This window comes from Aethina tumida, chromosome 1 (genome assembly GCF_024364675.1).
Source record: "Aethina tumida isolate Nest 87 chromosome 1, icAetTumi1.1, whole genome shotgun sequence".
Lineage (NCBI taxonomy): Eukaryota > Metazoa > Arthropoda > Insecta > Coleoptera > Nitidulidae > Aethina > Aethina tumida.
In genome coordinates, this window is record NC_065435.1 from 11333949 (window position 1) to 11351215 (window position 17267).

Sequence of the window (17267 nt, forward strand, 5' to 3'; positions counted from 1 at the left end):
AGCAAATATCAAAATCACTTATTATAATTGTTATATGGATATAATTGGAGATAACATATGAGATATTGAAAGGTAAATATCAAAATTTCCTGTTATAAATGTTACATGAATATAACTAGGGAAATAATATAAGATATTGAATGATAAATATCAAAATCACCTATTATAAATGTTATATGGATAAAGTTGGAGACAACATATGAGATATTGAAAGGTAAATATCAAAATTCCTGTTATAAATGTTATTTGAATTAAGTAGAGAAAAAATATGAGACATTGAAAGATAAACAACAAAATCACCTGTTATAAATTTTATATGAGTATATCTCAAGAAAAAATATGAGACATTGTAAGTTAAATATCCAAATCACCTGTTATAAATGTTATATATAAATATAACTCGAGAAAAAATATAAAGCATTGAATGGTAAATACCAAAATCACCTATTATAAATGTTATATAGATATAATTGGTGACAAAATATGAGATATTGAAAGGTAAATATCAAAATTCCTGTTATAAATGTTATATGGGTATACCTCAAGAAAAAATATAAGATATTGAAGGATATATATCTAAATCACCTGTTATAAATTTTATATGGGTATAACTCGAAAAAAAATATGAGATATTGAAAAATGAATAACAAAATCACTTATTATAAATATTATACGTTTATAATTCTAGAAAGTTTTCTGTTATAAATCTTAAAAATCTCTCTAATTACCAAGTTGATCTTATTATAAAAAAAAAACAGAAAAATCAATAATAAAAAGTAAGTATAAAAAATATTTTCATTACTGACTATTTTTGTATTTTTTAAAAAATTAAAAATAACTCAAGAAAAAAATGTGAAGCATCGAAAGGTAAATAATAAATCAATATTTTTTGTTATAAATCTGTCAAAATTAAAAAATATGTCCAAATTAGATTCCATTTTAAAAATGTTTATAATGTAGCATTTCTTATCCGGAAATGTAACTAATTGTCAATAATGTATTTTAATATTTATTCTTGACATTTTGCACATGAATGCTTTCTTTTATAAATGATAATAAAATCTAAATAAAGTTATCTTTATAGGTCACACCATAAACGTACAATATATGAATCTCGTTTAATTTTACTTGGCGACAAAGGTATTTGTTGATGTGACAATTTGCAAAACACAAAGTCATATTTTAACGTCACATTTTTGCCAGTTAAGAGCATTTTAATAAAACCGTTTAATGGTTGCACAAATGTTTGTTTATCACAACACACACACACACACACAAATCATAAATCCATTGTGTAAATTAATTAAAAATTAACACGAACAGCATAATGAAAATATTTATTAACGATAGATAGATATATTAATTTATCGGTCAGTAAACCGATCAGCATCAAAAACGGTAAACCGTTAATTAAATATCAATTTTTGGTACCATTTTAAAACGACCGTTTCCGTTGAAAAGCCTGTGAATGGATGAATGAATTGGTAAAACAGCATTTTTCAATAAAACGGACCTGCTCGATAAAATTATTTCTCCTTGGACCAGATTAGTGGTTGTCTCTTTGAGAGACCCAGATACTTTGTTCAATGTTCCACATACATTATACCTTAAATAGTATGCGGCTCACAGCTCAGCATTTATATTTGCTAATCAAGAAATATATGGTATATAAAAGAAGATTTTTTTAGACAGATGTTACTTTTTCCATTTGTACTATTCACTCCATGATTTTTAATACAAGTATTTTTGAAATATGAACGCTATTTAATGTATAACGTTACCTGCAACTGTTGTTAGTTTACTCAGTAATGTATTTTACTGCGTCTATTATAATAAAATTCCGCATTCACGCCATGTTATGAAACGTTCACAATTTTTATTTACAGGTTTTAACAAAACACACCCAACGTTAATGCAATTTAAAATGTACTGCATAGACCAGAATAAATAAATCTGATTATACACCTCGTACTAATTTATTAAGTCACCAATGGCAAATATGCGATTAAATACCCCCATAGTAGTATGACCTACCGGTCGTTGACCCAAATCATTAACAATTTATTTATTTACCAAACAAATCATCTCAACAAATTTAACTTTGTTCCAGATTCCAGTCACATAGTAGACAGTAAATTAAAACTAATATTAGGTCTAATATGGACATTAATTTTACATTATTCAATATCTTTGCCCATGTGGGATGGTGAAGATGAAATGAATAATGGAGGAAGCGAACCCACACCAAAACAAAGGTATGCACTTAAAACATTCCCCACATACTCGATACGTAATCGAATTCCTTTCAACAGGCTGATGAACTGGATCCAGAGCAAAGTGCCTGAAATCCCAATTCACAATTTCACCTCCGACTGGAACGATGGAAAGGCTGTTGGTGCTCTGGTGGATGCTGTTGCTCCAGGTTTATGTCCAGATTGGCAAGTGAGTATAGTTTGGATAGTTTTTAAGAGTTATATCTAACAAATTGAATTATGTAGGATTGGGACCCCAAAGACTCGGTGCAGAACGCCTCCGAAGCCATGGGACTCGCCGACGATTGGCTCAATGTTCCCCAACTGATTAAGCCTGAAGAAATAGTAAATCCCAACATTGACGAACAGTCCATGATGACCTATTTGTCGCAATATCCAAACGCCAAACTGAAGCCCGGTGCTCCATTAAGACCGAAAACTAGTCCGAACAAGTAAGTGTCACACCAAACACCTAAAGAATGTTTTTCATCCCTTGCAAAAACTGGTTATTAAATTTTTATTAATCGTATCTTTTTCCATCCGAATTTAGAATACCTCCGCCTAGGTAAGTCATCACAAGGCAGGGAAGTGTAACCAAATTAACAATTAGTGGTGTTCCTCAACATTAGCTGCTCTAACCAGTTTTTTTACATAACAGCGTTGTTTTATTTTTTGTTTATTTTCCAGACTGCCGACTGTTGAAAAGCTAGTGGTCTCGTCCTTGTCCAATAACCACATTCCAGTCATTGTCATCACTTTAACTTGAATACCTCTCCAAGAAGACGAAGATAAATAAGGACCACAAGCTTTTCAAACGTCCCCACCGCCAGAAAAACCCTCAGTAACCCATAATTCTTTTGCAGAGTGAGAGTCTATGGACCTGGAATCGAACCTACAGGTCCGGTGGTTGGGGCCCCCGCCAACTTCACAGTTGAAACCTTCTCAGCTGGCAAAGGCGACGTAGACGTAATAGTAGAGAACCCTAAAGGCCAAAAGGAACCAGTAGATGTAAGATTCAACAACGACAGAAACCTGACGTACACAGTAGCTTACACGCCGCAACTCGAGGGCAACCACAGAGTCAGCGTCAAGTTCGCCGGTAGAGAAGTTCCTAAAAGCCCCTACATCGTGAAGGTGGAAGGACACGCCGGCGACCCCACCAAGGTGACCGCCTGGGGACCCGGCCTACAACCCGACGGCGTGTGCATCAACAAGCCCACCTACTTCGATATTTCCACCAAAAGTAATAAATAGTACCTTAACCGTTTGGAAGCCCATTAACTGTTTGTTTTTTAGACGCTGGCAAGGGTGTGCCACAAGTGATAATCCTGGATCCATCCGGCAACAAGAACTCCGTGCCCGTCACGGTCAGACAGACAAACCCAGACTTATGGCGATGCGAATACGTCTCACCAGTGGTTGGCTTACATTCCGTTAACATATTCTTTGCCGGCCAAACAATTCCGAACGGTCTGTTGGGTGTTAGAGTGTCCCCCGTCTCCGATCCAAAGAAAGTTAGAGCCAGTGGACGTGGTTTACAACCTTCCGGCGTACGAGTCAAGGACGAAGCCGACTTCAAAATTTACACCGAAGGTGCTGGTGAAGGAGTGCCCGAGGTCCACATCATCGGCCCTGGAGGCGTCAAGGAGCAGTGCAAGATAACGAAAATCGACGGAACCACATACCACTGTGTCTACTATCCGATGAAAGAAGGAAGATACCGCGTCATGATCACTTATGCCACCCAAGAAATCCACAACTCTCCGTTTGATGTTAATGTGGGACCGTACAAGGAGACGGCCATTAAAGTTTACGGCCCCGGATTGGTTGGTGGTGTGGTAGGAAACCCAGCCCTGTTCACCGTGGAGACTCACGGTGAAACCGGAGCCTTAGGATTTAGTATTAATGGGCCATCTCAAGCTAAGATCCACTGCCACGATAATGGGGACGAATCTGCTGACGTTAAGTACTACCCTACAGCTCCAGGAGAATATGCAGTACACATCCTCTGCGACAACGAAGATATACCTAAGAGTCCCTACATTGCTCAAATCTTGCCCAACACCGACTACTATCCTCAAAACGTCGAAGTATACGGACCCGGAGTGGAACCCACTGGAGTCCAAAAACTGGAAACTGCTAAATTTATTGTTGATGCCAGGAAGGCAGGCCCCGCCCCACTCGACGTCAAGGTAAGTGTCATGAAGACATAGTGGATCACCCCTAATCTACGATACATTTTAGGTCACCGACGGAAACTGGAACAACGTAGACGTGAAACTGGTGGAGAAGGCGGACGGCACCATCGAAGGCTCGTACACCCCCAAGAGTGGCAGTAGGCACACCGTGCAAGTTAACTACGGAGGCGTGGCTGTGAAAAATTCGCCCTTCAGAGTTTTCGTCGGTGAAACAGTCAACCCCGCCAAGGTGCAATGTTTCGGGCCAGGAATCCAAGACGGGGTCAAAGCTAACACACCAACCCACTTCAACATTGATACAAGGTACAACCAACAAGCAGCAGCATAAAACGGAGTCACCATTTAATTGATTTCAGAGAGGCCGGCGATGCCGAGCTCGACATCCACCTGGTAAACGAAAACAACAAGGAAATACCAGTAAGACTGACTGACAACGGCGACAAGACTTACACTGCTGATTACGAACCCACCGAACCCGGTTTGCACACCATGACTTTGCACTACGGAAATCTTAAAGTTCCTAGCACGCCCATTAAGTTTAAGGTCGAACCAAACGTTGATGTGTCTAAAATAAGGGTCGACGGATTAGAGCCAAGTAAGTATTCAGTTTGATAATCAGGTGGTGGTACCGATTCATTCATTCATTACTCTTGCACACAAATAGCTGCACCGGTAAATAGTTTACAACAATTTAGAGTAATAACAGAGGACGCAGGGAAAGGAGAAATAGCCATATCAATAACGAGTCCTTCCGGTAGCAGGGTGAAAGCCCACGTTATCCCCACGCACGAGGGATTCCTAGTGAACTTTACCCCGACGCAACTAGGAGAATATTTATTGGGGGTATCGTTTGGGGGCGAGCCCATTTCAAACCGACCATTCCGATTGACCTGTTTAACGGGAAGTGACCCGTTGAAAGTGAAAGCTACAGGTCCAGGTCTGCAGAGGGGGATTGTGAACAGACCTGCTGAATTCATGATAGACACCAGAGGCGCCGGACAAGGCGGTTTGGGTGTTACCGTGGAAGGACCTTGCGAGGCAGCCATTAACTGCAGGGACAACGGGAATGGTACTTGTTCCGTTGCTTATTTGCCCACTGAAGTCGGTGACTATGGCATCAATATAACGTTCAACGACTGCCATATCCCTGGAAGTCCCTTTCAGGCAATCATTGTCCCTGATGTTGATATGAATAAGATTAAGGTGTCGGGCAGTGGGATACAACTACATGGTAAACGAGTGTTGATGAGTTACTGGACTTAACCACGTGTTTTATTTGCCTGAGGCTAACATTGATACCAGCTCCTACATGCATAACGATTTTATCCATTTAATAGGCAATGTTATATATAAACAACTGCATGGTTTTTGTGTAAATCTTAACAACAAAGATGAAGTCTAATATGTGGTTCCATTTCAGGTGTATACGTCGACGCCCCAACGGAGATCTTAGTGGACACACGGGCGTTGCCCAAGTCTGGAACCACCGACGACGGCAAAGTAACCTGCACCATCACAAACCCATCAGGAGCCCAAACTGATAAACTCGTAACGACAACCCTCGACGGAACCTACAAGATAACTTACATACCCTTCGAAGAAGGAAGACACACAATTGACATATTCTACGACAACGTTCCTGTGCCAGGTTCGCCCTTCATCGTCAACGTCCGCCGCGGCTGTGACGCGAAAAAATGTGTGGCCTACGGCCCAGGTTTGGAGAAAGGAGTACTGGACAAGCCCAACGTGTTCACGGTAGAAACCAAAGGTGCCGGTAGCGGTGGACTCGGTCTGGCCATCGAGGGACCCAGCGAAGCCAAGATGACCTGCACAGACAACAGAGACGGTTCCTGTTCGGTCGAATACGTGGCCAACGAACCGGGTGAATACGACGTATCGATCAAATTCGCCGATCAACACATTCCCGGATCACCGTTCAAAGTGGTGGTCGGCCAAGAGGTGGACGAGAAATTGGTGAGGGCTTACGGGCCGGGACTTGAGGCCAACAAATGTAGATCTGGTGTTCCGGCCAAGTTCACCGTCGACGCGTCCAAAGCTGGTCCCGCTCAAGTTTCCGTCAACATCACCTCGGACTCGCAGCCGTTGCCGAAGAGGCCGGACGTTACGGACAACGGTGACGGAACGATTGATGTGTCTTACATTCCACCCAACGAGGGAGCCAATTTGAAGGCTCAGATTTTGTACAACGGCAAAGATATTCCCAACAGTCCATTCCCCATCAAGGTACGACCGACGGTTGAGCCAGAGAAGGTCAAGATTACCGGACCAGCGGTCACCGACAACGGCATTCCTGCTTCGATTCCAACAACTATTAAATTCGACACCAATGACGCAGGATACGGGGACTTGGAGGTTAAAGTTATGGGACCAGACGGCAGTTCCAGGCCGGTTACGCTTAAGGACAACGGCGATGGTACATACAACGCCACCTTCGTTCCCGACGATTGTGGCAGGTACAAGTTGCACTGCAAATATGGTGGAAAGGACGTACTGAAAGCCCCCATTCCAATCCAAGCTTACGCTACAGGAAACGTAAGTTGGAGTTCTCATATATATTATAATGATTTAATAACTGTTGTGGGTTTCAGGCTGAAAAATGTCATATCACAGAAGGACAAGAGAAGACCTTGAACAGTGGTGAGAACTACTGCATAACTGTCAACACGGAGAACGCAGGAAAGGGTGCCATTACCTGCAGGGTCAAATCAACGAATGGAAGGTATGTTGTGGAAGATCAGTATTGAAGTATTAATTAATAATTTTTATGGTACTTAGTGCCAGCGACTTGGACATCAACATTGTGGACAATGGAGATGGTACTGTCAGTATTTTCTACACTGTACAAGATGCTGGAGAATACTCTATTAACATTCAATTCGGTGGACAAAGTGTACCTGGAGGATTCTACACATTTGTGGTAAGATATCTGAATTAATTAATATCTTTCTCTATATACCAGGGTCTAAAATATTATTCTTTAAGATAACTCCTACTTAACCTTAAGTTTAAGTCTAGTTTACTGAAGGTGGGGTAAAATAACATTTGATTTTTTGACATTTCAATAGTACTGCTAGCCAAGAATAATAGTTGACTGAATATCAGAAACTTGATATTATTATTAAAATAAACGGAAGCTATAAATATATTTTTGATTAACAAATGGTGAGTTCATTGAATCGTCATAAAATTTATATAAAATCCTGATAATACCAGTCGCCAAAGATTTCTTTTTTTATCTGATGTGAATGTTGATATTTGTAGTATTTTTGTTAGCTAATATTTTAAAAATAGTCCGTTTCGGTGCATTTACGACGATTTATTTATGTGACCAATTAATAAGTTTAAAAATAAAATAAAAAAAAAATTCGGTTGGGGTCCCCTTGCCATCTATAAAAATATCATGTGTTTGATGGTATTTTTAGTGCTGGGGGGGAACGTGCAATATTGCAACTATAATTTGGTGTTTTACACAAAATTTGAACTAATGATTCCCTGATAAATTGCCAAATTAAAATAGTGAATAAACAAGAGTGACGCTTACAACATTATTAGACTTATAATTAACAAGTCTTTCATAGCCAAAGTTTACAATATTGTACGCACATAAAACTATTAGTACTCGTGTATGTCTGTTGTTCCTAATTAATTTGACAATAAATTTAGGTTTGATACGTGGTAAATAAAAGGTGGTTCACTCTTGAGCCAAGTACGCAGTCATTGACTTTTTCATATGAGACATTTACAATCTGGCGAGTCTTGAAAATTTTAAATCAAAACAAATTTACAAGAGAAATATTATTAAATACATTATTTCCTAGTTTTTATATATTATATTATAAAAATTTAAAAAATATTAATATATACTAATAATAAAGAGAAAAATTAGAAAGGTTAAAAAAACATTAAAAACAACATTAAAAGTAAAATATGGTATTTTCTAATTTTTATATACAATATTTATAATAATTATTATACTACAAAAATAAAAAATTAATATTTGATTCATTTTAATATACCATATTTAAAATAATTTCTACACTGTCAAAGTCACATAAAAATATTATTTTAATTAATATTAATAATGAAGGAATATATAGAAAATTGTTAGAAAGACAAGTTCTATTAAAATATTACATAAATACAACAAAATAAACAAATATATTTGACTTCCTCATTTTAATATACGATATTTAAAATAATTTCTATACCGTCAAAGTCAAATAAAAAAGAATTATTTTAATAAATGTTGATAATGAAGGAAAACATTGAAAATTATTAATAAGGTAAGTTTTTAATAAAATTTTAAATAAATACAACAAAATAAAAAAATATATTTGACTTCCTCATTTTAATATACGATATTTAAAATAATTTCTACTTTGTCAAAGTCAAATAAAAGAGTATTATTTTAATAAATATTGATAACGAAGGTAAATATTGAAAATTACTAATAAGGCAAGTTTTTAATTAAATATTAAATAAATACAACAAAATAAAAAATATAGTTGACTTCCTCATTTTAATATACGATATTTAAAATAATTTCTACACTGACAAAATCAAATAAAAAAGAACTATTTTAATAAATATTGATAATGAAGGAAAATATTAAAAATTATTAATAAGGCAAGTTTTTAATAAAATTTTAAATAAATACAACAAAATAAAAAAATATATTTGAATTCCTCATTTTAATTTATGTTATTTAAAATAATTTCTACACTGTCAAAGTCAAATAAAAGAGTATTATTTTAATAAATATTGATAATGAAGGAAAATGTTGAAAATTACTAAATAGGCAAGTTTTTAATTAAATATTAAACAAATACAACAAAATAAAAAAATATAGTTGACTTCCTCAATTTAATATACGAAACTAAAAATAATTTCTATACTGTCAAAGTCAAATAAAAAAGAATTATTTTAATAAATATTGATAATGAAGGAAAATGTTGAAAATTGATAATGAAGGAAACTGTTGAAATTTACTAATAAGGCAAATTTTTAATAAAATATTAAATAAGTACAACAAAGTAAAAAAATATAGTTGACTTTCTCATTTTAATATACGATATTTAAAATAATTTCAAAGTTAAATAAAAGAGAATTATTTTATTAAATATTGATAATGAAGGAAAATATTGAAAATTACTAAATAGGCAAGTTTTTAATTAAATATTAAACAAATACAACAAAATAAAAAATATAGTTGACTTCTTCATTTTAATATATGATATTTAAAATAATTTCTACACTGACAAAATCAAATAAAAAAGAACTATTTTAATAAATTTTAATAATGAAGGAAAATATTATAATTACCAATAAGGCAAGTTTTTAATTAAATATTAAATAAATGCAACAAAATAAAAAATATATTTGACTTCCTCATTTTAATATACGATATTTAAAATAATTTCTACACTGACAAAATCAAATAAAAGAGAATTATTTTAATAATTATTGATAATGAAGGAAAATATTGAAAATTATTAATAAGGCAAGTTTTTAATTAAATATTAAACAAATACAACAAAATAAAAGAATATATTTGACTTCCTCATTTTAATATATGATATTTAAAATAATTTCTATACTGTCAAAGTCAAATAAAAAAGTATTATTTTAATAAATATTATAATAAATATTAAAATATATAAATATAAATATAAAAAAATATATAAATAAAAAATATAGTTGACTTCCTCATTTTAATATACGATATTTAAAATAATTTCTACACTGACAAAATCAAATAAAAGAGAACTATTTTAATAAATATTGATAATGAAGGAAAATATTGAAAATTACCAATAAGGCAAGTTTTTAATTAAATATTAAACAAATACAACAAAATAAAAAATATAGTTGACTTCCTCATTTTAATATATGATATTTAAAATAATTTCTACACTGACAAAAACAAATAAAAGAGAACTATTTTAATAAATATTGATAATGAAAGAAAATGTTGAAAATTTCTAATAAGGCAAATTTTTAATTAAATATTAAACAACTACAACAAAATAAAAAAATATAGTTGACTTCTTCATTTTAACATACGATATTTAAAATAATTTCTACACTGACAAAATCAAATAAAAGAGAATTATTTTAATAAATATTGATAATGAAGGAAAATATTGAAAATTACCAATAAGGCAAGTTTTTAATTAAATATTAAACAACTACAACAAAATAAAAAAATATAGTTGACTTCCTCATTTTAATATATGATATTTAAAATAATTTCTACACTGACAAAATCAAATAAAAGAGAATTATTTTAATAATTATTGATAATGAAGGAAAATATTGAAAATTATTAATAAGGCAAGTTTTTAATTAAATATTAAACAAATACAACAAAATAAAAAAATATATTTGACTTCCTCATTTTAATATATGATATTTAAAATAATTTCTACACTGACAAAATCAAATAAAAGAGAATTATTCTAATAATTATTGATAATGAAGGAAAATATTGAAAATTATTAATAAGGCAAGTTTTTAATTAAATATTAAACAAATACAACAAAATAAAAAAATATATTTGACTTCCTCATTTTAATATATGATATTTAAAATAATTTCTATACTGTCAAAGTCAAATAAAAAAGTATTATTTTAATAAATATTATAATAAATATTAAAATATATAAATATAAATATAAAAAAATATATAAATAAAAAAATATAGTTGACTTCCTCATTTTAATATACGATATTTAAAATAATTTCTACACTGACAAAATCAAATAAAAGAGAACTATTTTAATAAATATTGATAATGAAGGAAAATATTGAAAATTACCAATAAGGCAAGTTTTTAATTAAATATTAAACAAATACAACAAAATAAAAAATATAGTTGACTTCCTCATTTTAATATATGATATTTAAAATAATTTCTACACTGACAAAAACAAATAAAAGAGAACTATTTTAATAAATATTGATAATGAAAGAAAATGTTGAAAATTTGTAATAAGGCAAATTTTTAATTAAATATTAAACAACTACAACAAAATAAAAAAATATAGTTGACTTCTTCATTTTAACATACGATATTTAAAATAATTTCTACACTGACAAAATCAAATAAAAGAGAATTATTTTAATAAATATTGATAATGAAGGAAAATATTGAAAATTACCAATAAGGCAAGTTTTTAATTAAATATTAAACAACTACAACAAAATAAAAAAATATAGTTGACTTCCTCATTTTAATATATGATATTTAAAATAATTTCTACACTGACAAAATCAAATAAAAGAGAATTATTTTAATAATTATTGATAATGAAGGAAAATATTGAAAATTATTAATAAGGCAAGTTTTTAATTAAATATTAAACAAATACAACAAAATAAAAAAATATATTTGACTTCCTCATTTTAATATATGATATTTAAAATAATTTCTATACTGTCAAAGTCAAATAAAAAAGTATTATTTTAATAAATATTGATAAGGAAAATATTGAAAATTACTAATAAGGCAAGTTTATAATTAAATATTAAATAAATACATCAAAAAGTCTAATAAAATAATAATTAATAATAATAAATATTAAGGTTTTAATAAAATTTTAAATAAACACAAAAATATATAAATATATTTCAATTCTTCATTTTAATATACAATATTTGTAACAATTACAAAATAGGAACAGGTGACAATTATGCAAGTAAAATTTCTGTTTGAAAATTATTAATATGCACATAGAAATAAATTATATGTATTTAAACTTGCTAATAAATTAATATAAAGTGCAGTCGAATTCCAGAAATAAATTCTTAAATTTCGTACGACGACGTAATATCGGTGTAAATTTAATTACGAACAGTTTTAAAGAGACGCAAATTCCGCCATTACGAAATTTTAATTACTGGACACCAGAAATAAGTGTCATCGAATTTATGGCCGCAGAAGACGGTGTAATATAAAATTAGAAGCATCTAAATATATTTTCCACATATTTCGATATAACATATGATGAAACATAACGTACGCGAATTAGTTAACGAAAAATGAGCGAGATTTCATGAAATAATCAAACCACATTGTTGTGCCAAATGAAAATAAATCGCTAAGAATAAAACAATGAACTATTTGGCGGGATTCTCGAAAAGATATTCAGCCAGACAACCTCCCCCCACTCGCGGCGCACCGGCCTTAAGTCGCATTCGGGCGTATGCCGCTTATTTTCAGGCCCCACCCCCCGCGAAGCGGGATTTCGATATTCATCCGCAAAACGACAAATTAAATTCCCGTCCCGAAAACATTGCGTGCAATCGAACCACCGCCCCAACCCACACCGCATTATGCGACCGGTGCCTTCGTATCAGGTTACTCAAAAGCACACTGAAACATTTTTTTCACTCAAATAAAATTATAAAAGTCGACGGCGGTCGAATTGGGCCGAACGCCTGTCGCCTTATTCTTTTAAGCACCCACCAACATTTGAAAATTTCAAATGCATGAAATTTGATTGTCTTCAGTGCGGTGTGAATAATCTTTTCAGGAGGTATGTCTGTAAACGTATTACTTTAATCTTTAGTTTTTATTTTGCTGAGTGTCCGGAAGAGTCGGTGCCGGTGTGTTTCAAAGTGTTCAAAAAAAAAAAAAACGTTCGCCGGGTGTGAATTAATTAATTGAGGTGGCGAAATGCGAATTTACAAATATTCCTTGTTATTAATTTCGCTGCGTTTATTTTTAGATTTACAATAAATTGCGTGTTTCCTTAACCGAATAAATTTTACGTGTTTTGTTTTTTTTTTGTTGATGGAACATTTATTTAATAATTTATTCGGTTTTGCCAAACGTATTTTGTCCGCCATTTGATATATACGGGCCCTGCACGTATATTAAAACCTATTTTTATGCAATTCTAGGATTTTGATCTATAAATACAACCCTTGATTCTAGATAGAAAGAGACAATTTTATGCACAGTTAAATGGCAGCCAAAAAACAAGCTTTTAAAATTAATTCTTTAGATTTTTTTATACCCTCCCACATACGTTTATTTAATATTATTTTTAAGTATTATAACGATTAAAAGCGTGTGACCTGAGTCTTGTGATTTGACAGGTCACCCCGCCCACTTACAAAAATATTTTGGAAATTTTTAAACTAAAATATACATAAATTCTAAATTGATTGTTATGTTAAACAAGTCAGGAAATATTAATAGTTTTGGTACAGTTTTACTGTAGAAAATAGAATTTATTATTCCAAATATTATTTATTATTGTATTACAGCTGAAACTGTTTCCAATAATAAGGAAACAAATTGTAAATTTCTATAAATACATTGGAAAATTATTTATTTATTAGAACTGCATCTATTTTTAGGAGGCAAAAGGAAATTTTTTCAAATTATCTAATATGGCGCCCTCCAGAATAGATGACATTAAAATAGAATCTAAACATGTTTCTATAAGGAAGTGCTCAAGTTCCTAAACATTGAACAAATCTACATGTATTATAGTGGTTTAATTAAAGTGTTTTCTTAACTAATAATTAAATTGTAACAAATTAACCTAATTTATTATCTTATATTTTGATAAATTAAGTTTTTAAAACAATAGATTAATAGTTTTTCACTATATTTCAAATAATTGTCAAATACTTAAATAAAATGACAATTTATTAGTCTCAATTTTGGTGAAAGAGGTTTTTAAATCAACAGTTTTTCATCAGATTTCAAATAAAATTGGTAAAAAACTTAAATAAAATGACAATTTATTAGTCTAAATTTTAATGAAACAGGTTTTTAATTCAATAAATTAATAGTTTTTAACTTTATTTGGAATAAAAATGGCCAAAAACTTGAATAAAATGACAATTTATTAGTCTAAATTTTGGTGATAGTGGTTTTTAAGTCAATAAATTAACAGTTTTTCATCATTTTCATATTTTGAAAATATTTAAACTAAAATATACATAAATTCTAATTTGATTGTTATGTTAAACAAGTCAGGAAATATTAATAGTTTTGGTACAGTTTTACTGTAGAAAATAGAATTTATTATTCCAAATATTATTTATTATTGTATTACAGCTAAAACTGTTTCCAATAATAAGGAAACAAATTCTAAATACATTGGAAAATTATTTATTTATTAGATAGAACTGCATCTATTTTTAGGAGGCAAAAGGAAATTTTTTCAAATTATCTAATATGGCGCCCTCCAGAATAGATTACATTAAAGTAGAATTTAAAGATGTTTCTATAAGGAAGTGCTCAAGTTCCTAAACATTGAACAAATCTACATATATTATAGTGGTTTAATTAAAGTATTTTCTTAACTAATAATTAAATTGTAACAAATTAACCTAATTTATTATCTTATATTTTGATAAATTAAGTTTTTAAAACAATAGATTATTAGTTTTTCACTATATTTCAAATAATTGTCAAATACTTAAATAAAATGACAATTTATAGTCTCAATTTTGGTGAAAGAGGTTTTTAAATCAACAGTTTTTCATCAGATTTCAAATAAAATTGGTAAAAAACTTAAATAAAATAATAATTTATTAGTCTAAATTTTAATGAAACAGGTTTATAATTCAATAAATTAATAGTTTTTCACTATATTTCAAATAAAATTGATCAAAAACTTGAATAAAATGTATATTTATTAGTCTAAATTTTGGTGGAAGAGATTTTTAAATCAATAAATTAATAGTTTTTCACTAGATTTTAAATAAAAATGATCAAAAACTTGAATAAAATGACAATTTATTAGTCTAAATTTTAATGAAACAGGTTTTTAATTCAATAAATTAATAGTTTTTAACTTTATTTCAAATAAAATTGGCCAAAAACTTGAATAAAATGACAATTTATTAGTCTAAATTTTGGTGAAACAGGTTTTTAAATCAATAAATTAACAGTTTTTCACTTGATTTTAAATAAAATTGGTCAAATCCTTGAATAAAATGACAATTTATTAGCCTAAATTTTGGTGAAAGTGGTTTTTAAGTCAATAAATTAACAGTTTTTCACTTTATTTCAAATAAAATTGGCCAAAAACTTGTATAAAATGACAATTTATTAGTCTAAATTTTGGTGAAACAGGTTTTTAAATCAGTAAATTAACAGTTTTTCATCAGATTTCAAATGAAATTGGTCAAAATATTAAATAAAATGACAATTTATTAGTCCAAATTTTGATGAAAGAGGTTTTTAAATCACCAACTTCAAATTAAATGATCAAAAACATTAATAAAACGATAATTTATTATTACACTAAATTTTGGTAAAGTCAAGTGGTTTAATTGATGTGTTTATTAACAAATAGCTAATTAATTTGTCACGTGTAACAGAAATGTTTATTTATTTAGGAAATAATGTGACCATTTTATATAATTGAATCAGTTTATCTGGCATTGTTCGGTGCGTTCATTGAGCCAACTTTTGGAATAACAAGTCGCGATTTCTCGCGCAATAAATTATTATATTAGAGACATTCACGCCGATCACAGTGAACCCGACGTTCTCCAACTTATTGGCTTTATTTCCCGCATACAAATATTTTATGGCCGATCGTAAATTTCGGAACGTATACAATAAAATTTATATTTAATGTAAATGATTGTTAATCTTCAAATAGCCACACACGGTCGTATGATCCGGTCTGATAAACATTTCATCAGTTATTATGACAATTTTATTGCCTGCGCCCGTAAAAATTAATCGTGCAAATATCGAAAAATCAATTTTTAGAAACTATTATAAATATTTATTCAAATGTTTTATTTAAAGTTAATTAAAAGCATAAAAAAATATATTTATTTTGGAACCAAAACTGAATGTTTTTTTAATGTGACACTCTAAAATTTTTATCTGAAAGCTTTATTCATAAATTCATGACAGAATATTGGCATGGCTCTTGAATAATTCTGTTACACTAGCTAACGATACAAATCTATATCCATTAATCACTTTTTCGTGTGGGCGCCGCAATTTTCCATACAAATAAATTAATCTGATCTTGCTATACAGAGTTTCGTCTTCATTAGTTTACTAATTTATTAATTTGATTCAAGAACTTAAATAAAATGACATTTTTGGACTAACAAATTAAGTTTTTCATCAAATTTTAAATCAAATTGTAATAAATTTGTGCTAATTTATTTGTCAAAAATTTGGTAGAAATGTTTTTAAGCCAGAAAATTAACCCTGCTTCACCAAATTTCAAATAAATTTCTCTGAAAATTAAATAAAATATCTAAATTTTGTTAAGAGAGAATTTTAAGTAAAGAAATTAAACATTTTTCACCAAATTTCTAATATAATAGTCAAAAATTCATGAAAAATTGTCAAAAACTTAAAATAACAATTTATTAGTCCAGATTTTGGTGAAAGAAGTTTTTAAACCTAGAAATTAACCGTGTGTTATCAAATTTTAAATCAAACTCTCGAAAATTTAAATTAAATGAAATTTATTAGTCTACAACAAATTAAATGTTTTTCACCAAATTTCAAATTCATTCAAACTTCAATAAAATAATTTATCAGTCTAAACTTTGGTGAAAGATGTTTTTAAGTGAAGAAATTGACTATTTTACCTAATTTCAAATTAAATTGATAAAAATTTAAATAAAATGATTGTTTATTAGCTTAAATTTTGACAGAATTTTTTAAAATAAAAAATTAACAGTTTTTCACCAGATTTCAAATAAAATTATCAAAAGATTAAATAAAATGTTGATTTATTGAAATTTTGATTTTTCACCAAATTTTATTTAAAATTGTCAAAATCTTAAAGTGATA

General features: G+C 30.1%; 2 protein-coding genes across 4 annotated transcripts in view; one reads left to right on the forward strand and one right to left on the reverse strand.

The window, feature by feature from the left end:
• The window catches only part of LOC126264320 (uncharacterized), a 62814-nt gene that overhangs the window by 25731 nt on the left and 19816 nt on the right, over positions 1-17267 (reverse strand). The window lies entirely within an intron of this gene.
• LOC109608800 (filamin-A) overlaps positions 1-17267 on the forward strand; it is a 56446-nt gene that overhangs the window by 22046 nt on the left and 17133 nt on the right. Inside the window, exons 3-13 of one of the 3 annotated variants that reach the window (XM_020025348.2) lie at positions 2111-2255; positions 2313-2442; positions 2499-2704; positions 3116-3495; positions 3549-4444; positions 4497-4753; positions 4807-5045; positions 5115-5681; positions 5871-7003; positions 7060-7190; positions 7247-7388. In XM_020025348.2, the coding sequence (XP_019880907.2) occupies positions 2111-2255; positions 2313-2442; positions 2499-2704; positions 3116-3495; positions 3549-4444; positions 4497-4753; positions 4807-5045; positions 5115-5681; positions 5871-7003; positions 7060-7190; positions 7247-7388 (4226 nt within the window). Of the gene's footprint in view, positions 1-2110; positions 2256-2312; positions 2443-2498; positions 2705-3115; positions 3496-3548; positions 4445-4496; positions 4754-4806; positions 5046-5114; positions 5682-5870; positions 7004-7059; positions 7191-7246; positions 7389-12877; positions 13009-17267 lie in introns of those variants that run through there. The other 2 variants (XM_049961080.1, XM_049961082.1) reach the window with 2 other exon arrangements.